Below are 23333 nucleotides of genomic sequence, written 5' to 3' on the forward strand. Positions count from 1 at the left end.
GTAATTTAATTATTATTAGAGGTTAGCTTTATATTTATATTTATTATTATTATTTAAGAAATAATTAATAAATATTTTTTTTACTTAATATTTTAATTAATAATTATTAATTTATATATAAGACTCTTAATTATTAATAAATTAGGCTTATTTTTAAACTTATATATATTACTTATATTATTATTCTTAAGAGAATCTTTTTTTTTCTCTTTTAGGCTATAATACAGCCTTCTTAATTAGGCCTAGTATGCCGATGATCTAGAGATTACCTGGCCTAATATTAAAGGCACGTGACTACCCTCTGAGCTATTATATAGGGTCTAATCCAATAATATCCTTCCCTTGGTCTGGCCTGGTCATGGTCATGGGATGTCTAAGTAATAGTACGGCAGCCCACAGTCCCATCTTGCCCCATCAATGCCGAAGCGGCTTCCCAGCAGGTCGCACCACGGGTAAAGCGGGCCCTGCGATCTTTCCCTTGGCCTGATCAGGTTCTTGGGACCCCAAGGTCGCCTTCTTCAGACCTAGCCGCCCAATTCTTACGACGTCCTGGTCGAGAACCGGCACGCTGTCATGATTGTAACACAATGCCAGCCTGCCCTGCCTCTATATTTACAACCCTAATCACGATGCGAACATAGCTAGGCGGGGAGACTTGTCCGAGTCTCATCAGTCTCGAACAACCCTGGTATGTAAAGCAAGAGATATATATAACCTTTACAGCGATCTAAGGAAAACTCATAATTCTAACTAGGATCTTAACAGACTTATCAGGCCCGGAACTTAACAACTATCCTCGCCTTTCTTAGGAATTCTCCATCGATGAGAACTACCGACGTTTGTCGCCTCCGAACTAGTGCTCCTCGGCGGCTCTCGGTTTGGAACCGAGAGAGGAACCGGGCGGCACGGCGAATCTCACGTAGCCGTGAGAGTATCAAAACAAGCCCGAGCCGCTCCAGGAGAGTTATAAGCCGCTCGATTAGCTCAAGCAGGACCAAAGGATGCTTATCGTAGCCTTTCATCATCAAGACGGTCGTTTTAGGAACAGAAAGGAGAGGCAAACACTGGATTGTGGTTTGAACAGCTTTCCAGCGTGCGGAATTGACTATAGCGTGGACGGTGCCTTGAAAAGAGTGTTCCAAGGCCCCGCATGGCGTACTGAAAGAGGAGTGGCCATTCCATAGGTTTGTCGCTCTCTATCTGGCTGTGTATCAGGATTGAAGCAGCCATAGGATTGCCGGCGACAATCGCAGCCCGGATCAAGTAGGAGAGTTTATCAAAACACCAGCCGAACGATGGATCTTCGGATTTAATCATGTTCAGGAGATATTCGATCTCCTCTGCCGCACCAAAGACTCCCCATTGCAATCGTGGGGTAGAAGTTACCAGTAGCTCAAGTACGGGGAACCGAGTGCGTGTGCCACTGTGTCGAGAGGCTACTTGCGCCCAAAGCTTGCCGCCGCTCTCAACAAGCATGTTGTGGATGCGTTGATAGATCGCCGGTGGATCTCTCCTGTCGTCTATTTCTTGGGCATAATCGATTCTGCGATAATGCTTAAGTAGCAAGTCCAACCCCAATTCCGCCGATGCCTTGGGATCCGTCTTGGCCAAAGCAAGCATCGTGGTTTGTTGGGATTTGAAATAGGGGAGAGACCCTTCCCATCTCATGTCAACTCCCAGTGGGACGTTCTTGATCTCGAAGGACACGTTTATCTGCCGCGCCATTTGCGCGGCTGCCGAGACGACGGCGAAGGTGCCAAAGCTATCTTCGACCATGTGACCCATCACCGAGAAAAAGTCTGAATGATGAGTTTTGCATAACGGGCGAAGTGGTCCGGCAACTTCATGGCGCCGCGAGAATATTTCTATAATGCTACAGTGGGTCTTAAAAAGTAACGATACATCCTAGGTTTCCCCACTATATTAGTACTACTACTAAATAAGGCTATATCTTTAGCGCCTTATTATATAGCTAAATAAAGGCTAATTATATCTTATTATATATTAATCTATAGATAATTAAGAGCTATATTTTTTAATATATCTAATACTTAGTATACTAGCTATAGATATATATAATAGCCTATATTCTTTGCTTTATTAAGTAAATAAGGTTTTTAATAACTTCTAGCTTAATTTCTTCTTATAGCTTAACTATAGCTATAATAAGAGCCTATTTTTAACTCCTTAGTCTTAGGCATATATATAAGTTTTAAATATTACTTATAAATCCTTTCTTTAAGGATTACCCTATAGGTTTTCTATAGGGTTAAGATCTAAGCTATAAGGTAATTAATCTATAACCTTAGCTTTTCAATTCTTATATTACTTATAGATTTAGTCTTTAATAATATAAGCTATAAAGGTATTAGTATTATTATACTAAAAGTAATTATTTCTTATTATAATCTAAGAAAGAAATTATTATAAGAATACTTAAGAATAATTCGCTATAAAGGCTTTTTAATTACTAGCTAAAAGGACTATTAAGAGGTATTTATAAAGATTAAAGGCTATAAAGGCTTTTAAAATAACGCATTAAATATTATCTAAAAAGCTCTTAAAGGGATAATTAAAAGGACTATTAAGAGGTATTAGAAATACTAATTTATAAAAAACTTATATATACCTTTAGCCCTCTCCTTAAGTAATAATAACCTTATTAAAGAAAATCTATTTCTCTTAAAAGTCCTTAGCTATATATATATATTACTTATAATAATTATATATATTCCTAAGGGATAAACTAGTTATACTAGGTTTATATTAGTAGTAAAGAATATTATATTATCTTAAATAAGGTATAAATTATATCTAGTAATATACTTAAGGGTATTAAGTATAACTAAGTTATATTAATAGCTAAGGTAATTACTATATAAGAGAGTATAATAAGTATATCTTATATACTTCCTATAATATAATAGCTTATAATAAATTATATCCTATAGGGCCTAAGCTATCTTAATTTATCTAGTTAGCTTAAAAAGGATTATAGCCTATGAGGCATAATCTATTTTAATCTATATATAATTAGTTAGCTAATATAAGTCCTTCTTATTATATAGCCTAAGGTTATTTTAGGTTATAATATAATATCTCCCCTCTATTAGTCTTATCCTTAAGGCTATATCTATAACCCTAATTTTTTATATATATATATTAATCTTAAACCTATAAAAATCTTTTACTAATATATCTAATTATCTTACCCTTTTTAAAAAGTAATTAATTATTATTAAACTAGGTAATATTATTAATTATTTTAGATTTAAAATTATATCTTATTTATCTTATTATTCTTATAGCCTATGCTATATAGCCTTACCTAAAAAATTAAATTACTATAAAGAATATATTTATTATAGCCTTTCTTATAATATATTAATAAATATTTCTAGTACTTATTTATATATTCTTACCTATAGGTTTTTTTATTTTACTAATAATTTTCCTAGTAAATTATATTTACTAAGAATTTAATTATTTAGATTTTAAAGAAAAGTATATTAAGGAGGACTTTTTATATTTATAATAAAAGGCCTAAGAGGCTTAAGCAAGGGTAAATAAGGTTTTAGCTTATTTAACTTAGTTTTATCGCTAAAAGTATTAATTATATATTAAAGGTATTAAGATAGCTATTTATAGCCTTTATTCCCTAGATAAATTAAAAGAAATAAAAAAAGTAAAATTAAAAGCTATAATTACTATATAGTCTATAGGTATTATAGATATTATTAACTAAAGTATTATTAGCCTTAAGTTTATATCTCTTTTTAATATTATTAATAGAAGTCCTTTAAAAGATATTATATATTAATAAGGTATTTTAAGGGTTTTTATATATTTTCTAAGTCTAAGTAGTTTTTTTATATAATAAAATATATTATTTTATTAATAATTTTATTTATATTAAGAATAGCTTTTATAATATATTCTTTTAATTTATTAACTTTTATATTAGGCTTATTACCTATCTTAACTTAAATAATATCTTATATTAATTTAAGTAAAGAAATATAAAAAATTAAATAAAATTTAACCTTAGAGGGTAAATCTACTTTATAATTATATTTTAAGATTTTTTACTTAATTTTATAAGGCCTAATATATTTATAATTAAGTTTTTTATTTTAATATTTTATTTTAATATTTTTTATTATAAGATAAATTATATCTTCCTCTAAGAAAATTAATCCCTTAATTCTATTTTTATTAATATAGCTTATTATCTTATTTCTAATAAGCTTAAGTTTTATTTTTATTTCTTTATATAGGTTTTTTAGTTAATTACTAGTAAGGATTACTTTAGGGTTAATAATAATATCTTATATTTATTAATATATATCTAATATAAATCTAAAATTAATATAAGCTAATATAATCTTTATATTTTTATTTATAGCTATATTATAGGCTAGCTATGCGCGCTAATAGCTTTTTAACTTAATTAATTTATTTATAATTAACATAATATTAAAGGTATTATTTTAGTATTTTATTTATATATTTAATTTATCTATTTATTTTTTATAATATATAATAAAGAGTTTATAATTAATTCCTAAGTATCTTATAAGGCTTTATTAAAATTTTAAGGTAAATAATAATCCTTAATTTATAATAATTTTAAGTAATATATTATATATTTTAGTAATATAAAAGTAAAAAAAGTAAATAAAATCTTTTATTATTATTAATTCTCTATAGGGTATAAAATAAAAAGTTTTATAAGTTTATTTATAATAATAAAAATATTATTATAGAAATTTCTAATAGCTAGTTTGTTTAATAGAGGTAATTTAATAATAAAATCTATAGTAATAAAGTCTTATAGTTATTATATAACTAAGAGTAATTATAGTTTTTTATAAGGTTTATAGCGCTATACCTTAGTTTTTATATAAAGGTTATATTATTTAATAATTATTAAAATAATTTTTTTTATATTAGAAAAAATAAAGGTTATTTTAACTTATTTTAAGGTTTTATTAATTCCCTAGTATCTATATAGTAGGTAGCTATATATTTTATATATAAGTTTATAATATAATTTATCTAAGACTTATTATTTATTAGTCTTTTTATTATCTAAGAGTTATTTATTATATTACTAGATTTATTTTAAGAATAAATTACCTTATTTTATTATATAGGTTATTTTATTAGTCTAGTATAATATTCCTATGATTCTAGGCTATTTATAGAGCCCTAGTTCTTTTTATTATTTTTAGATCTATTAGTTAATCTATTTATAATATTTCTTATAATAATATATCTTTTCTTATATTTTATCCTTAAGGTTATAATTATTATAATACTATTATATAACTTAGGTTATTTCTTCTAGGTTATTATACTATATAACTTAGTAATAATAATAATTAAAAATAATTTAAAGTACTTTATTAGGGATAGAGATCTTTCTTTTATAGGTTTAAACTTTATTGCTTTATTATTAATATCCTTATATATAATTAGTAAAGTCTATAATTAGTTTTTTATATTTTCTAATAAGTATAAGATATTTTAATAAGAGTATTAGTTTTTATATTTATCTAAATAAACTTCTATCCTAGGTATCTTTTTAATATAAAATATAATAATTATTTTTTAGCTTTAATCCTTTTACTATCTAGGTTAGGTTATTAGCTAATAATATTAACTTAGCTATTTTTTATTTTTTTAATATAAATAATAATATAATTAAATTCTAAGAGATATTTAATATATTATAATTATTATTTACTAAGTTTTTATATTTTTATAAAATAAGTAATATTCTTATAATTTATATATACCTTAATTTAATAAATACTTTTAAGGAGGTAATATTAAAATTCTTTAAAGATATTAATAATTATAAGGAATTCCTTATTATAAATAAGGTAATTAAGTTTTATTTTATATAGCTTATAAGAGTAAAATATACCTAGGTATAAAAGTCTTTTATTATCTTATTATTTAATTTAAGCTCTTAGCGTAAAGTCTAATATATTTTAAGTTTTATTAATTAAAGTAAATTAAATATCTTAAGTATTAATTTACTTAAGATAAATTCCTTAATTATATAAAAGGCTTTTTATGCCTTATTCTTAAATATAAATATTTTATTTTTCTTTATAAGATTAATTAATAATACTATACGGAGGAAGCTTTCAAAAGTCTTCGGTCAAAATCGACGGCGCTAAGGAGCGCCACAACAAAAGTACACGAGGTACAATAGCTATCAATATCTAGCCACTAAGATATAGCGACCATAGTGGGCAATAGACTCTAAAAGTATTAGACTATAGTTGATGCCTGCACTAAGGCTATAGCGCTCTTAGGGGCTAACAGATTATGTCGATATATTCTAGTGTATCTCTGTTAAGGCCGTCCGGCTTTAGCGTCTTAGCGGGCGAAGACTTTTAAAAGCTTCCTCCGTAATCTTCTTAAATTACTTAAGGAACTTATAGTAATAATTAGTAAAACTAAGGAAAGCTTATATTTTTATAAAATAAGTAATATTCTTATAATTTATATATACCTTAATTTAATAAATACTTTTAAGGAGGTAATATTAAAATTCTTTAAAGATATTAATAATTATAAGGAATTCCTTATTATAAATAAGGTAATTAAGTTTTATTTTATATAGCTTATAAGAGTAAAATATACCTAGGTATAAAAGTCTTTTATTATCTTATTATTTAATTTAAGCTCTTAGCGTAAAGTCTAATATATTTTAAGTTTTATTAATTAAAGTAAATTAAATATCTTAAGTATTAATTTACTTAAGATAAATTCCTTAATTATATAAAAGGCTTTTTATGCCTTATTCTTAAATATAAATATTTTATTTTTCTTTATAAGATTAATTAATAATACTATACGGAGGAAGCTTTCAAAAGTCTTCGGTCAAAATCGACGGCGCTAAGGAGCGCCACAACAAAAGTACACGAGGTACAATAGCTATCAATATCTAGCCACTAAGATATAGCGACCATAGTGGGCAATAGACTCTAAAAGTATTAGACTATAGTTGATGCCTGCACTAAGGCTATAGCGCTCTTAGGGGCTAACAGATTATGTCGATATATTCTAGTGTATCTCTGTTAAGGCCGTCCGGCTTTAGCGTCTTAGCGGGCGAAGACTTTTAAAAGCTTCCTCCGTAATCTTCTTAAATTACTTAAGGAACTTATAGTAATAATTAGTAAAACTAAGGAAAGCTTATATTTCCTTAATATTAGTTAATTCTTTTTAGTCCTTAATTATTAAGACCTTCTTAGGGTCTATATATATCTTATTATAAAAGATAATATATTTAAGGAATTTTACCTCTAAGGTATAAAACTTATTTTTCTTAGGTTTTATTAATAAGTTAGTATCTTATAGTATTTATAATACCTTATAGATATATTTTATATATTTTCTTTTTATTTTAAAGAAAATAAAGATATTATCTAAGTAATATATAATAAATATATCTAGATATTCTTATAGTATATAATTAATTATTTATTAAAATATAATAAGTATATTAATAAGTCTAAAAGGTATAATAAGGTACTTAAATAGTTTATATTTAATATAAAAAGCGGTTTTTTATTTATATCTTTTTTTAATCTAAATAAGGTTATAAGCTCCTTTAAGGTTAAATATTATAAAATACTTTATTTTAAAAAATTAATTTTTTAATTTACTAATAAAAAATAGCGATATATAATCTTTAATTATAATAATATTAAGTATTTTAAAGTTAATATAAAAATAAAGTTTTTTATTTTTCTTTAAGATAAATATAATAAGGTATTTAATAAATAACTTATTTTTCTTAATATATCCTTTTTATAATATTTCTTTAATATATTCTTTTAATACTAATAATTATATTATATTAAATAAATAGAGTTTATTAAAGCTAGGTTATTTCTTATTAATAAATTTAATTTTTAAATTATAATAAATATATAATAATAAATTTATCTTAAGTTTTTTTATAAAAAATTTCTTATAAATATAATATTTTAATAATATATTCTTAAGGTATTTTTCTTTAAGTATTTTTTTAATTTACTTAAGGTCTTTTTTTAATTATTAAAATTATTATATAATATATATAATTATTTATTAATTTTATTATTTTTATTTATTATAATATTTATATTATATCTTTTTAGGTAAAAAGGTATCTTATATTTACCTTTACTTAACTTCTCTAATATCTTTAATAGAAATTTAAGATCTTATATTATCTTCTAAGTTATTATTCTTTATAAAAAATACCTCTTTATTAAAAAAAAGTACTTAGCTAATCCTCTAATTAAAATATAAATTAAATTAATATAATTATAAGTACCTAAGTACTAGGTTATAGCCTTCTATAAGTATAATATTAAATAAGATTCCTTAGTTTTTTCTTTTAATAAAAACTTTAAGGTAATTAATCTTATTATTAATAACTTTATTATTATAATTAAATTACTTCCTTTTAAGGTTAATTATTATATAAGGCTTTACCTTATATCTTTATAATAGCTTAAGCTTATTTATTATCCTTAGGTTAAATAGATTTTACTTAGCTTTATTATTTATTAAAGCGCATAGCTATTTTCCTTTAATTTATATTAATATTTTAAAATATCTTTATATTAATCTTCTTTTAGTAATATATAAGGCCTTTTATAGTATTATAACTTATTTTTCTACTTATAACTCTTTTATAGGTAAGCTTTCTAATTTTTTAATAATATATAACTAATATAATTATACTTATATTTATTATTATTATATACTTTATAGTTATATATATTATCTTAGCTATATAGCTAATCTTAGTATTATTATTTTTATTTTTATTTTAAGTTTTTTTTATTTTTTAATTAAGCTCTTAATTTTTATTCTTTTAGTACTTTTTTTTAATAAATTTATTTTTATTAATCTTTTACCTTATAAATAGTTTATTTATATTTCTAAATAGCTTAGTATAAGTCTTTATAGTATTATATATATATAATATTAATAGTATTATATTAATAAAATATTTAATAACCTTTTATTTTATATTATATATAGGGTTAATTATTAGATTAAGCTAATAAAGTAATAAAGAAATAATCTTACTTTTATTTTTTTTCTTTATATTCTTTATATTAATAATATTAATAAGATATCTAGGAGATATTAAGGTATTCCTAGTATATTAGGTATATCTTTATATTATCTTATAGGTTAAATAATACTTCTTAGTGCTATAGGTTTTTAGTTAGCTCCTTATAATAGGCTTAGATATAGATTTCTTATATATCTATTATATTTATATATTCCTATGCGGTTTAGATATATCTCTCTTATAGGTTATTTTAATACTAATTATTATTTTTATTATATAAATAAAAGTAGTTTTCTTTTTTTATAGCTTTTTATTATTTTTTTTTACCTTTTATTATTAAGTATATAACTTATATAGCTCCTTTTATAATTTCTTTATTTTATACTTAAACCTAATTTAATTAATATTAGTATTACTTACCTTAATAAGCTAATTTATTTATTAAGGTTTTTTATTATTATAGGCTTATTCCCTTTATTTATAAGTTTTATTATACTCTTATAATACTTTAAGTTAATATTATAGATATAAGCTATAATTATATTATATAGGGTTATTTTATTAATAATCCCTATAATATATAATAAATAATAATAATAACTATTTATTATATCTTATAACCTATTTTTTATAATTAAAGCCTTTTATAATAGCTTCCTTATAATTTACTTATTTAATTAATATTAAGGGTATTTATTATTTTTATTTTATTAGTATTACTTTTTCTTTTTATTTAAGTTTCTTAATAATTATAATAATAACTTTTTTACTATTTATTATATCTAATATAAGGTTTCTTTATTTTATTAATTCTAAGAGTAATTACTATTATATATTCTAGGTTTCTTTTAATTACTTTCTAAAATATTTTACTTAGCTATAAAATACTTTTTTATTTAATTTTTATTTATATTTATTCTAACCTTATCTTATTAATATATTATATTTACTTTATAATATTATAATAAGTTTAATTAATTAAATCGCGGTTTATAATTCCTTATTTTCCTATTAAGCTTAATAAGCTATATTAATATATTTTTTACCTTTTAAGAGGGATTATTATTAATTAAATTAATAATATCTTTTCTTAATATCTCGCTATTTCTTATAATAAATCTTCTTAATATAATTTATTTTATAATAATAATAATATTTTAGGCCTTAATAATCTTATTTACCTCTCTATATAGCTTTAAGTACTATAGGGCTAGCTTTAATACTATAAGAGGTATTATTATTTTTTTTCTTACCTTAGTTAATATTAAATTATAGGTTATTAACCTTATTACTATTAAACTTAGGGTTTTATAGTTTCTTTTATAAGAATTATTAATTATTAATCTTAACCGCTTAGCTAATATAATTAATTAGGTTATTAAGTTAATTTTCTTTATATAATTTTACTTAGACTTTCTTTTTAAGATTATTAAAGAAAAATAATATTAAGGGTTTTTAATCTTAATTAAGCTTTAAGGTAAATTAATAGTATTTTATTTTATATTTAAAGGCTAAGTAAGTTTATTAAAATACCTTAATCTCTCTTTTAGCTTATATTTTTTTATTAATTATTTTAAATACTTATTAAAATATAGCCTTAAAGGTCTTAAAGCTTAAATAAAGGTTAATAATCTTAGATAAGAATTTAATAAAGGAGGTAATAAGGTATTTCTTTATAATAAGTTTAAATTAGGCTATAGTATATTTAATAAGTTACCCCGCGGCATATTAAACCTTATTAGACGCTAGGTTAAATTATATTAAATAATAAGTTATAAAAGTATATAGCTATATAAGGAATATAAGTAGCTTATAAGTAATTTTATTAAATTTCTTTAGGGGGTCTAGCTTTAAGATTTCTCTTATATCTTTACCTCTTATAATAATAATTATTATATTATTAACTTCTTAGATATTATTTATATATTAGGTATTTTATACCTTTTATATCTCGCCTATCCTTTTAATAAGGTTATAAAGCCTATTTATTTTAATGCTTATAGTAGTAATTTAGGCTCTAAGCTATTTAATTTCTTTATTATTAGAGCTATTTATATTATTTATATTCTTATCTTAATTAGCTAAGATAGATATAAATAAGTAGTTAATAAGTAAGACTTATTAATAGTTATTAATAAGAGTTATCTAAGTAGCTATTATATTTATTATTATTTAAGGTAATATAAGTAATTTATTAAATAAGAGCTATTAATATATAATAATTATATATATTCCTAAGGGATAAACTAATTATATTAAGTTTATATTAGTAATAAAGAATATTATATTATCCTAAATAAGGTATAAGTTATATCTAATAATATACTTAAGGGTATTAAATATAACTAAGTTATATTAATAGCTAAGGTAATTACTATATAAGAGAGTATAATAAGTATATCTTATATACTTTTTATAATATAATAGCTTATAATAGATTATATCCTATAGGGCCTAAGCTATCTTAATCTATCTAGCTAGCTTAGAGAGGATCATAGCCTACGAGGCATAATCTATTCTAATCTATATATAATTAATTAGCTAATATGGGTCCTTCCTATCACGTGGCCTAAGGTTATTTTAGGTCATAATACTACTAAGTAAAGCATAAATATTATCTAATATAATCCTTATTAAGAAAAAATTAAAGAAAGGACTTATAATATATAATCTCTTTTTTCTAAAGATATAAGATTAAAATTACCTTATAATAACTTAGCCTAGCTTCCTTAATTAATTCTTATACCTAATAATAAGGGTCTTAAATAATAACCCTTAAAATTCTTTTTTTTTCCCTCGCTTTAATAATATATAGCTAACCGCACTTAGGTTAATCCTAGGCACTCTCTTAGTCGCGATATCTTTAGACTATACTATAAATTATATACTAAGAGATACCTTCTTCCTATGCGATCTAAGCGGCTAATATGCCTAAGTTATACCTCTAAATAATCCTTATTCTTATATAAGGAGAATAATACTTAAGTTAGCGCTATTTAGATATAAATTAACTACGTAATAAATAATTAAAGTTAGTAATAAATTTAGTAGAGGTTAAAGTAAGAGCGGGGTATGGGAAAATATGTCATTACTTTTTAAGACCTACTGTAGATGAGCAAAGAGCATGGGCAAGTAAGGCCACGCAGACTTGCCTTCGCATTCCGAACAGATAAAACTCCTAGGGCCATATTAGGAGAAAGGATCTAGCTGGCATAGCAGTTTCCCACAAAGAAGGCCGCGCTCAGTCTCAGGCCGGCAGACATGTGATGGCCCTTCGAAAGCTCCCGAAGATTGAATCCTAATTCTCTCATTGTTGGCGAAGATAATCAGAAGCGGAGCCGCTGTGACTAAGTTGCCACGTTGGTAACCGGTTCTTCCCATGAGAAAGCGGGCTTCCATCAACGATGGCGATGAAATGAAGGGATTCGATCTCACCCCGTCGCTGAAGCGTTGCGATAGGTTTGTCCGAAATATCGCGTCGAGAAACAGCCAAACATCTCCAGTCTGGGATGTTCTGGGCATTTTGAAGTTTCCAGCCTTCAGAAGTTGTTGCCTCCTTTTGTTCATCCACGGGAGGGCTCTATCATCCCGTATGCGGCATTTGAACATGTCGGCGACACTAGAGCAGATGTCTTCGAAATGTGGGGAGATGAGATGCATGGCTGCGTCGAGAATGAGATCGGGCTCGTGATAGGCCAGCGGCAGCTGGGGAAACATTGATGGAAACAAGCTTGGGTCTCTTGTTTCTGGTCTCGATTGGTTTCCACTGGCTGACGATGGCGGAGCGACGATCTGTTTGGAGTTTCTTGAACTTTCAGACCCCGGATGAGAGGAACCGGCATCTCCGCCCTGGTTTGTGACGACATTGTCTCGCCAATTAGATATATTTTCACGCTCTCCTGTTGACAATGGCACGCCTATCAGAGACATGCTCGCTTCCAGTGCCAGGATCGGGTTATAGACATTTGACTGGGAGGCCTGGTTCAGGGTTCGTTTGGCGCGCGAGTGACGAGGGGCTCGTGTTCGATTTCCAGTCTTCACCCCGATGCGGCTCTTGATAGACGCTCCAACAGTCGTCGCAGTCTCAAGAATGCTACTAGCTAAATTGGCTAGCTCGTTGCTGTCGTTGATTGTGTCCTTGACTGACTGTCCGGTCAGGCCTGTCGTGTCCGGATCGCCTTGTCCTTGTTGTGTATCTGAAGCGCGGTGTCGGAGTTGGTCAATCGAGTCTTTCAGATGCAATATATGATCCGTGAGGTTGTTGACCTGATGGCTCACTGAGTTTGCCTTGCGCTGGCTGATTTCGCTGCTCCTGTTAGCACCGCTCGTTTGCTTGGCCTAGAAGTGGCATGACTGTGACCTGCCACTTGAATGTATTGAAACAACTCACATTTTCAATAGAATTACCGGTGTTTGCATCATCAACGTGAATGTCGACATTCGCGCCCGGAGATGCCTGATCGTAGGAGCACTCTTTCTCCATGCTCTGTGTGCGTGCACTTGACCCTGGATTCGGCCGCCATCATGCTGACTTTTCTTCTTGATGTAGTCGAAAATAGTCGCAAGACTCAAGAATGTTTTTTTTTTCATTTTCCAAAGCGTGTTTGATCTCTCCGAGGTCCAGCCCATCTGGTAATTGGACTTTAGAATTCGAAGCCGTGCGAACAACACCCTCAAACGCAATCAGGGTCATTTCCATTTGCTCGAGATCAGCATCGAAGTCTTTCAAAGTCTGATCTTGGTGCTTGATCTCATGATGAACTTTGTTTACTTCGTCCAAGCCCTTCATCAGCGCCTGGATCAATTGCAATGTTCCAGCGACAGCGCCGAGAACCTCCATTGTGGTGGTTCGGCGGAAGTGTCACAAGGAGAAAGGAATGCTTTGGTGTTGGAAGGGAAAGATGGCTGGGGGAAAGAGCGGCCTTGGCCAGAACCAACATTTATGTCAATGTCGAACAGGGTGCACAGAGACGATTGATAGGCGCGAGAAAACCGCCTCACGGTCTGCCTCATGAGGATTCCCCGCGCCAAGATGCGCGCCTTCTCTTAGCTATCCTACTTGAAAATTCAATTTGTAGTTTGGTTGGCAGGTGCATGACTGTTGTGGCGTGGCGGTGAGGGGACTGGATAGGGATCATTGGTTGTAGGTAGGATGTTGTTTCTGTTGGGAGGAAACATGCAGGTTGTGGTGGTCAGCATCGAGCCGCATTAGGGCAGACTGATACTTGTCTCTGCAGGTGCCTGATCCGCCTTATCCGTCTGGCCTCGAGGAAAGGGTTGGTCGTTATTGAACTACCCGTTTCACTCAAGCATGGACACCTACTCTCTATTCCACCTGCAGACCCCGAGAAATTCTGCCTAGGCTGGGAGCTTCGCCCTCCTGCACGCATCCCATAGCGTGTTTTTGACTTTGGAGATGTGTCCAGGCTTTAATTGTGTGCTACGTTATGAAGCATAATGTTCCAGTTGCGCAAGAGACTGAGGTATTGAAAGCCGTTCAGCTTTGTGGTATTTGCAAAAGGAGCTAAAGATAGAGATGAAACTTGTCCATGCGAGTAACTCATATCTAGCCCAAGGCTCATACGACTGAGACTCTACTGACAACTTCTTGCTCTCAACCAGGTCTGCAGCATTTCTCCCAACACTAAAGTTGTATTCACCACCGTCAACCACCCATTCTTGCTCCTTCTCGCTCCAGGCTGAAAATTCATGAGCTTGGAGAAGCACTTCAACTACTGCCGATGCACCAGGCGCCAAGGTTTGCTTCTTGAACCCAGCCAGCGTCTTGATGGGGGTTTCGGGCTGTCTCGTGCTGTTACCCATGTAGACCGGCACGGCTATCGCTCCCTCGAGGCTGCCAGTATTGGTAACCTTGATGCTAACGGTCCAGCAGTCTTCGGAAGTTGGTGAGATGACAAGGTCCGAGTAGCCAAAGGGCAAGTTGACCTTGTCCGCCGGAAGAGTATCGAAGTGCCTATAGCCGATTAAGATGCCCTCGGCGTAGTTGACGGTCAACTAGCGGCCCTAATACTCGCCAGGGAAAATTCCCATATGCGCGACCGCCGCGGAGGTTGCTGCTAACTAATGAGATAATTGCCGAATCACTCATACGTGCGCTTAGTGTGCATGCTTCAAGGCAGATCAAAAGCAAAGTATTAATATTCTTTTGATAGCATCAGCCCTTCTTTCCCGCTTGCAATCCCATTAATAGGATTCCCAAATACAATCCTCTTCAAATCAATCAGGATCTCTGCAGCACATCAACCACGAAATCCATGGCCTCCTTGCTCTACTTGAGACCGTACTTGAACGCCAAAGGAAAGCAATGCATTTGTCCATCCCAAGCAAGCCATTCGCCCCTGATCCCCTCCTTATTGCACTTGTCACGAAACGCAACAGCCTCTGGCCCGAGGACGTCATGTGAAGCTGTAATGCCATGGACTTTGACACAGTTTCGGGTTAGGACACTAAGGTCTGCTTGGATGGGCGAGACTCGAGGGTCTTCGAAGCTCCAGTCCAGGCGCATGCCCTTCTCGTCGTGGCCCCCTCTCGTATCAGCCCCTGCCTGACTCAAGCCTGTTGGTTCAGGACACCAAGTTCTAGCCGTCGAGTTGATGCACGAGAAGGTGAGCACCGGGTCAACCCTGTCCGCTGCCTTGATATCCGGGTGTTCGTGGCGGAGGTCCGTGGTAGGGCAGATGGCTAAAATGGCTGTTGGAGGTACCAAATCTTGTTCCTGTGATGTCTTCAAAGTCCAAGTTGCTACAGCCAGCGCAATGTTGCCTCCTGAGCTGTCTCCAGCGACGACGACAGCTTCACCAGCCCTTGGTGCATATTTTAGGAGCTCTTTGTAGGTTTTTTCGATTTGAGGGAATGCAACTGAGACTGCATCTTTCGGCGCCAATGGTGAAGAGACGATGGTGATCCTGGTATCTGGCATACGAGACACCATTTCAGCACAGAAAGACCAGTGTTGATTGCTCGGTGGCATCTGCCATCCTCCACCGGACAAGTAGATAATCCTGCGTCGGTAGCCTTCTCTGGCTTTCCCTGTGCTTTTTCCAGTCGATTTTGCTGTCAAGTCGTACACCCAGAGACCCTCAACCCGCCTCTCCTCCACGTCGCATCGTTTCAATGCGGCCTTGGGTGCATTCATCCGGGTTGAGTCCTCTGTAGCGATCTTTCCCACTTTTACCAGCGCAGGTCTAAATGGTTTGATGACAGTTTAGAGGACCCTCGTCATGAGATATCTGTCACTTCGTTCGTAAACTGTGATGGTGCCTTGAGGCGGGCTGGAGTCCGGGTCTGCATCTTGGGCCATTCGTGCTCGAGCCCGGAAACTGGTAATTCTTGGCTTTGAAGTAGAGAACGGATGAAACTGAATTTCGCACGAAATGTTGTGAAAAAAGGATATAAATTTGTCACTCAAACTGAGATAAGGAGTCTTTGACTGACCAAATGAACAAAACTATCTTTCAGCCAAAAATGCCCAAAAGACTACACGGAGTGCGCTAAAAAGGATGAATTTGGTTTAATAATGGAGCCTGCTCTCCTCTTACGGTTCAGTCTAGTTGAAATACACTATTGGTGAATTAGAATGAAGTGTGCGATCACGCATGTTATCAAACGAATCAAGATTTTTGACAGTGTCCACCCTCATTCGCCATTTTCATTCCACGAAGCTACAAAGGTATGGAAATCAGTTTCAAAGGCTTAGACCTAAAAAAGTTCTTATTCAACGGTTGTAATTATTCTTATCTCTATGTTTCTTTAATTTGGCCTCTCCAAGGACACTCGATTCTTGATGTCAAGAATCCTGTTCTTCCCACTCAATTATGAAGTCGAAACAGTCATATCCATGCTATAGAACATTCAGAACCCCATTCCCATCTCATTCCATACCTCTATGCCTGTTTCTTTATCCAACACCCGAGAATAACCTGCTTCTTCCGCTCCTCGGAGCGTATCTGACTCGCGTCGAGAAGATTCCCTCCCATCTCCTGAGTAACGGCCGATCATTTCCTGATTCAAGACCCCTGAAGACTAGAAAAATTATTCCCGTCATTTGTATCCGCAAATTAATAAACACACGCACTGTCCTCTCGCTGGAGTTTCCACCGCTACACAGTGCGTCGGCGATTAACCGAGGCAATGTGGATGTTTCGAGTGGATTTGGCGGGTCTTCAACAAGGTAAATGATTCGACTGGCAACGAGATCGACGAGGGCCGTGACGTTTTAGCGATACGCGAAGGATGAGGGGCTAGGCCTGATTCGTTGATGCGGGCTGAACGTCCTTCGACGCGTCAAATGTCTTCGCGACGACCCCCCTTTTGAGGTAACAGTTTTGAAGGGAAGCTGGGGGCAGTGTCAGTTGCTGCAACGTGCTCGTGCTTGTCGAGGTTCTCTCGAACGCGTGTGGTGGGCTCAGGTATGCACAATTCGCGCCCGTTGTAAACGCCACCCTTGCGTGCAACATCTGACGTCTCAGAGATATCCAACGAGTACTACGCTAGAGAGGGGAATCTTTTATCTTATCTACATTTCTCACTTATGCAGTATGGCCATCGTGGGTAATTTTTTCGCTTATGTGCTCGGGAAAGATCTTCGGGGTCAGATCTACCGCACTCAGCATGTAGCAGCACTGCTCGACCGCAAGACTAGATGAGAGTCTTCAGTCCAAAGCAGATGCTTCTCAGACAGACACACGTTGCAACACGACATTCTCTGACAAGATCACACCCAGTGGCATTCTCTTTGCTCAGTCATACGTTCCCCTTCGCCTGAGGCATTCACCCTGGTCCGCGCACTCACTCATCCAAGGTTTCCCGGTCCATCCCCAGCTGACAGGGAGGCCTCGCCAGCCCCCGTTAACTGACAACGGGTACCAGATATTGGAGCACCTCATCCCATCTCCCGCCCTCTTGTTCACCATGATCCCTTCGCATGGCGGACGTCCTTATATTGAAGCGCTGCCATGCTACTGGACCGCCTGCAGAGAACATGTTACCGAAGCATTCGCGCTGCGTGCCTTGTCCCTGTGGCTGTTAGCGTCGCCTTGGCGACCTTGTAATCGGTATTGCCGGGAGTCGTGGCGTATCGAGTTCTGGATCAAGTGTGTAATAGCAGCCACTCTTGCTGGCATGTAGAGGAGAACAGCGATATTACTTCCTACGAGCATCACGCTAGCAATGCAGTGATCGTACGTGGAGGCCGCTTATGTGTATCTTGGCAAAGATTACCACTCCATCAAGACAGCGCAAACAACAACGGATGGCATCGTGAACACCCAGCGGCCGCTTCAACCCTTCAATCCAAGACGTCTTGACTGATCCTCCATGTGGACCCGCGTGGCTTCGGAAACTCGGAGTCTACCCACATGGCACAACCCCCCCCATGTCCCAGAGCCGCGGGTTCAGCTCTTGGCACGAGCCTCCTCGAGAAGAATAAGGAAGCGTCATAGCGGACCGGCTACACGGCAGCCGCACTCTGTTCTTTGTCTCAGGGAGCCTAATGAGTGGGCTTTTGCGCCCTCCGCGTTTTGACCTGATATTGACATCCCGAGCCCATGGGGACCCCTCCCCCGGAAGGAGTTGATCATCTTGGAGCCCGAAGATGGGGTCATTCTCCTTTATTGCTACGCTACAAGGCTCAAGTAAAAGATAGCATATGCAACATGACTCGATATGTCCCATCAGATGCAATCCTCCAATGTCACAGGAACTCTTCGCCCCACGGAACCGCACCGAGTTCTTTAAACTGTTGCCTGTCGCCTTAGCGACCCTGTCACGAGCCATGCAGAGAAAAAAAACGACCCCATAGAAAGGAAGTCATCTGGAATGCTGATTCGTGCGCGTAAAACGTGGGGACTCCATCTCCACCTGCAAACAAACCCGCAGCACAGAAAAGATGGTCTTCAAACCAGGTGACGTTCATGCACAGACAAAGAGCCTCACAGCTTGACCTTCAAGGAGCGGCCCTGTTTCCGCCCCCCTGGAAAACTTGGAAACAAATTACAGCAAGTCGTCTAGTTGAATACGGTTATCCGAGCTGTGGAGATGTGTGGTTTGACCCCATCTGGAGTGATAACCTCCACATTCCAAAACTTATATAAGTGCCCCAGACTTCGCTCCACGATTACAAGTTGGCACTCCTCTATATCCAGATATCCAACAACATCAAATCGCCAAAGATGGAGCGTCTTCCCGGCTCCAATGTGGCAAACCACTTCGAGAAGCGTCAGCTTCTCATCGCCATCAACTGCATTGCGGCTCTGTCCATTTTCTTCTTTGGGTATGATCTGCCAAGCCCCTGCAATTATCTATCAAAACTAACAAAAACTCTAGTTATGACCAAGGAATGATGGGTGGCGTGAACAACGCCAAGCACTATATTGACCTCATGGGCTTTGGTTATGTTGACGAAGAGACCGGAGACCCCGTTGTGACAGACAGTCTGTTGCAAGGCGGTATCGTGTCTGTTTACTATCTTGGTACTCTCTTTGGCTGCCTTCTCGGTGGTTGGGTCGGTGACAAGATTGGCAGAATCAAGACCATCGCTCTGGGTTCCGTCTGGGCTATTATTGGAGCTGCTCTGCAGTGCTCTGCTCAGAATGCCAACTGGATGATCTGCTCTCGTGCCGTCAACGGCATCGGAACTGGTATTCTGAACGCCATTGTTCCTGTCTGGGCCACTGAGACCGCTGAGCACACTTCTCGTGGTCAGTTCATCGCCATCGAGTTCACCCTCAACATCTTTGGTGTTGTAGTTGCCTACTGGCTCGAGTTTGGTCTCTCCTTCATCGATGGAGGTGCCTCTCCGTTCCGCTGGCGATTTCCCATCGCTTTCCAGATCATTCCTCTCATCTTCCTGTTCGGTTTGGTCTGGTTCTTCCCCGAGTCTCCTCGTTGGCTCGTCAAGGTCGGCCGCGACGATGAGGCCCAGTACATCCTCCGCCGTCTGCGTGGATCTGACGAAACTGAGATCGTTCGTGCCCAGGCTGAGTATCAGGACATCAAGAACATTGTTCAGCTCGAGAACAAGGAGTCCTCTAAGAACTCTTACATCCACATGCTGTTTGGTATTGGCTCTGGAGAGCTTCACACTGGACGTCGTGTGCAGCTTGTTATCTGGTAAGTACTGACCCGGCTTTGAAGAGAAAATACAACTAACACACGTAGGCTTCAAATCATTCAAGAGTGGGTTGGCATTGCCGGCGTCACTGTCTACGCCCCCACAATCTTCCGAATTGCTGGCTTCAGCTCGGAAAAGTCCCAATGGATCAGTGGTCTCAACAACATCTTCTACATGTTCGCCACACTCATCTGCGTCTTCACACTTGACCGCATCGGTCGTCGTTGGACTTTGTACTGGGGCGCTGTCGGCCAGGGTATTGCCATGTTTCTTGCCGCCGCCTTCTCCAAGCTTGGCCAGGACGCATCGCGAGACGGAGACACGGCTAAGGCGAACTCGTACGGAGCTGCTGCTGCCTCGTTCGTCTTCATCTTCACCTCTGTGTTCGGTGCTACTTGGCTGACCGTTCCCTGGTTGTATCCCGCCGAGATCTTCCCCCTTCAGGTCCGAGCCAAGGGCAACGCCTGGGGAGTCTTTGGCTGGAGTATCGGAAACGGCTGGCTCACCCTTCTCTGCCCCGTTATGTTCTCCAACATTGGCGAGAACACTCTGCACATCTTTGGTGCCTGCAACTTGTTGGCTATCCCCATGGTCTGGGCTCTCTACCCCGAGAGTAACCAGCGAACTCTTGAGGAAATGGATCTTCTCTTTGCCGCTGACACACCTTGGGTTTGGGATGCTGAGAAGAAGTTTGCTGAGTTGAAGGCTGAGAAGCCAGAACTTGTTACTGCTTCTGATCACGGCCGGGGCGTCGTTGACGTTGAGACCGCTGAGGGTAAGGTTACTTCTGGAGAGGAGGAGTAAAGTCAGTGACGTGAAGTCGCCTACGTAGTCGGTAGGAAATCTGTCCAAGCGAAATACAAATAGTCTGTAACTTTGCATCTAATGATGCTGGCTATTGTCTTCATCGACAGCCCTTGCTTGTACACAGGGCATTGAGCCATATGACACATCTTTTCAGTTTGAAGCTACTGAGTACTGGGCCAAGCGAGGAGCAAATAGCCTCCTGAGAGCTGCTAAGCAAGCGTGATGACCTGTTTCTTCGGCTTCCATTCCTTCACACTCGGCTTCCACCACTCAAGTGGGTTGGATCCCTCATGTTGCAAAAAGCCAATCCTCTCATACACGTCCTCTGTTGTATCAAAACGATGCAGAACCAGTGACCTATACTCCTTTTCTAGTTTCAGGAAAAAGACTCGTAAACAATAGACAGTTGTGTCTGAGCTGACAAAACCTTTGCCTTCCTCCTGCAGATCGTAGTCCGGAGAAAAGCTCGTCCTTAATTCCTCAAGAGTGCTCAGTTTGGCCGGTACAAGAACGCCTTCTAATTTGAGCTCGTAGCCTGGCTCTGTATCCAATGGCTCGTCAGACTTGCAGACGTGAAATGTGTCTGGCGTAACTCCGTTGGTCATACCATCAAGTTCCCATAAAAGTCGACCCGTAACTGAAGCCCAAGACCATGTAGGGAAGAGCCATCTCTTGGCGCTCCACTGCGTCTTTCTTGGTTCTGGACTCTTCTGCTCAGTCCTGACTGGACCTTGAACCAACAAAATGTCCCCAGACTTCCATAAAAGATCTCTAGCAAGGGAGTCTTCCCACAACCCAGCTAGGTATTTGCCCTTGCGCAGTGGAAGAATATACTGACAAAGGCCCTCAACAGCCGCAAGTTTGTCGCTCTGATAGGTTAAAGTTGTTTCTGCGTAGGCCTGGATTAGCTGATGCCGCTTGCTAACGACCTTGGCTTGCAGTTCTGGATCCTGCCGGGTTGGAAGTTTGAGAAAGTCAGGGTAATCGTCTTCAGGCTCATCCCAGTCTTCGAGTATGCCGCATTGACACGTAGAAACTTGTCTGCATTGCCATAGCAGCTCCTGTCTGCCAAAGTATAATGTTCGTGGCGAGATGAGCCTCTCCTGGAAGACCCAGCCTCTTTGCATCAGGGGAAAGTCCGACCTGTCGTGTTGAATATCTTCCCGAGCGAAGAGGTGATAGGAATTGCCGCTGGGGGTGCAGCCCTCCACTTCGGCTCGTTTCGGGGCTCGGAAGAGCCCATCACGGCATCCCGAACCTGAAGCAGCTGCTACAGTCAAATAAGAGTTCTCGTAGACTGAACACATTCTTTTCGACTCCTGCATCCAGTCTTTGTCGGAATGCTCTCTGTCTTCTTCCGTGTCTTTTTCCTCGTCCCGTTGAATGATACACAGAGAATCGATCCAAAGATAACGAATGCCCATGTTCCTCGCAAAGTTGACGGCGTCCCTAAACGTTCCGGGGAGTGAAGAGATAGAAATCCCAGACTTGTAATCTTCTAAGGTGTGCGTAGTGAGCTTGGTGGTCATGTGCTTTGGGTCCCCCCAGCAGTGGCTCAAGGCAATATAGTTGCCTTCTGCCACGTCTTCATCCTTCAGCCCCTCGACCACCTTGACTATGGTTTTCTCACAGTCAACATCGATAACTCTCGTCGGGAAGAAACTTGAGGTGATATTGCAATCTTGATGACTGTTCAGGCACTCCTCTACGTGTTGTTGTACCCAAGTACGGAGTAAGGCTCTCGTTAGATGAAGTGCTCGGCACATCCTCGATTCTGGAGAATATGTCCCATGGGCAACTGTCGGCTAATCGAGTTGAGTTCAAAGTTAAGAAATGTGCAAGATTGTAAGAAGGGAGGGTCTTACCTTGCCTGTAGATTTGTATCCGTGTGGATGTATGTCCCTTTTTCCATACGTCGAGATTAAGATAGCAAGCACCAGGTTCAGAATCATGCCGAACTGCCAGATCGAAGTTGTATTCTGAGCCATCCTGTATGTCGAAGAGGCCTTCGATGCATTCCTTCAAAACTTTGCAGGAGTGGCATCCCTTTGAAGCCGAGTAGACAATCTTAGAGACAGATCCACTGTCGGGTGGCCCTTCTAGGGCAGACCCGGGATTGAAATTGAGGCACAGTGGGCATCCAGGCATAGCGCGTGTTCTTATCTAGTGGTCTAGCAGAACTGTAGTTAGAAAAGACACAATATGGCAAGGAATCAAGGTTGTTAGAAGCACCCTGTTACGTTGCTCACAACACGCATAAGCAGGCGGTCAACACTGGCAGTTTATCAGATACCGGTCTTG

General features: G+C 36.0%; 5 protein-coding genes across 5 annotated transcripts; 1 reads left to right on the top strand and 4 right to left on the bottom strand.

Moving 5' to 3' along the window:
* Nucleotides 1–1038: 1038 nt before the first annotated feature.
* Nucleotides 1039–1776, bottom strand: MRS44_016627 (uncharacterized protein; the record flags this gene model as incomplete). The annotated part of the gene is made up of 1 exon (XM_046282014.2): nt 1039–1776. One exon carries the CDS (start codon nt 1774–1776, stop codon nt 1039–1041), a length of 738 nt encoding a protein of 245 aa, XP_046130785.2.
* Nucleotides 1777–12283: 10507 nt separating this feature from the next.
* MRS44_016628 (uncharacterized protein) lies at nt 12284–13934 on the bottom strand (the record flags this gene model as incomplete). The annotated part of the gene is made up of 3 exons (XM_065618101.1): nt 12284–13432; nt 13485–13580; nt 13737–13934. The coding sequence occupies 3 exons, from the start codon at nt 13932–13934 to the stop codon at nt 12284–12286; spliced, it is 1443 nt and encodes a 480-aa protein (XP_065474173.1).
* Nucleotides 13935–14539: 605 nt separating this feature from the next.
* MRS44_016629 (uncharacterized protein) lies at nt 14540–16405 on the bottom strand (the record flags this gene model as incomplete). The annotated part of the gene is made up of 3 exons (XM_065618102.1): nt 14540–15068; nt 15388–16274; nt 16352–16405. The coding sequence occupies 3 exons, from the start codon at nt 16403–16405 to the stop codon at nt 14540–14542; spliced, it is 1470 nt and encodes a 489-aa protein (XP_065474174.1).
* A 2879-nt stretch (nt 16406–19284) lies between these two features.
* Nucleotides 19285–21029, top strand: MRS44_016630 (uncharacterized protein; the record flags this gene model as incomplete). Its single annotated transcript, XM_046282013.2, has 3 exons — nt 19285–19385; nt 19439–20224; nt 20273–21029. 3 exons carry the CDS (start codon nt 19285–19287, stop codon nt 21027–21029), a joined length of 1644 nt encoding a protein of 547 aa, XP_046130781.1.
* A 212-nt stretch (nt 21030–21241) lies between these two features.
* MRS44_016631 (uncharacterized protein) lies at nt 21242–23180 on the bottom strand (the record flags this gene model as incomplete). The annotated part of the gene is made up of 3 exons (XM_065618103.1): nt 21242–22713; nt 22754–22837; nt 22898–23180. 3 exons carry the CDS (start codon nt 23178–23180, stop codon nt 21242–21244), a joined length of 1839 nt encoding a protein of 612 aa, XP_065474175.1.
* Between the last annotated feature and the right edge of the window lie 153 nt (nt 23181–23333).

This window comes from Fusarium solani (genome assembly GCF_023522795.1).
Source record: "Fusarium solani strain SB1 chromosome Unknown bctg00000012, whole genome shotgun sequence".
In the NCBI taxonomy this organism is placed as follows: Eukaryota; Fungi; Ascomycota; class Sordariomycetes; order Hypocreales; family Nectriaceae; genus Fusarium; species Fusarium solani.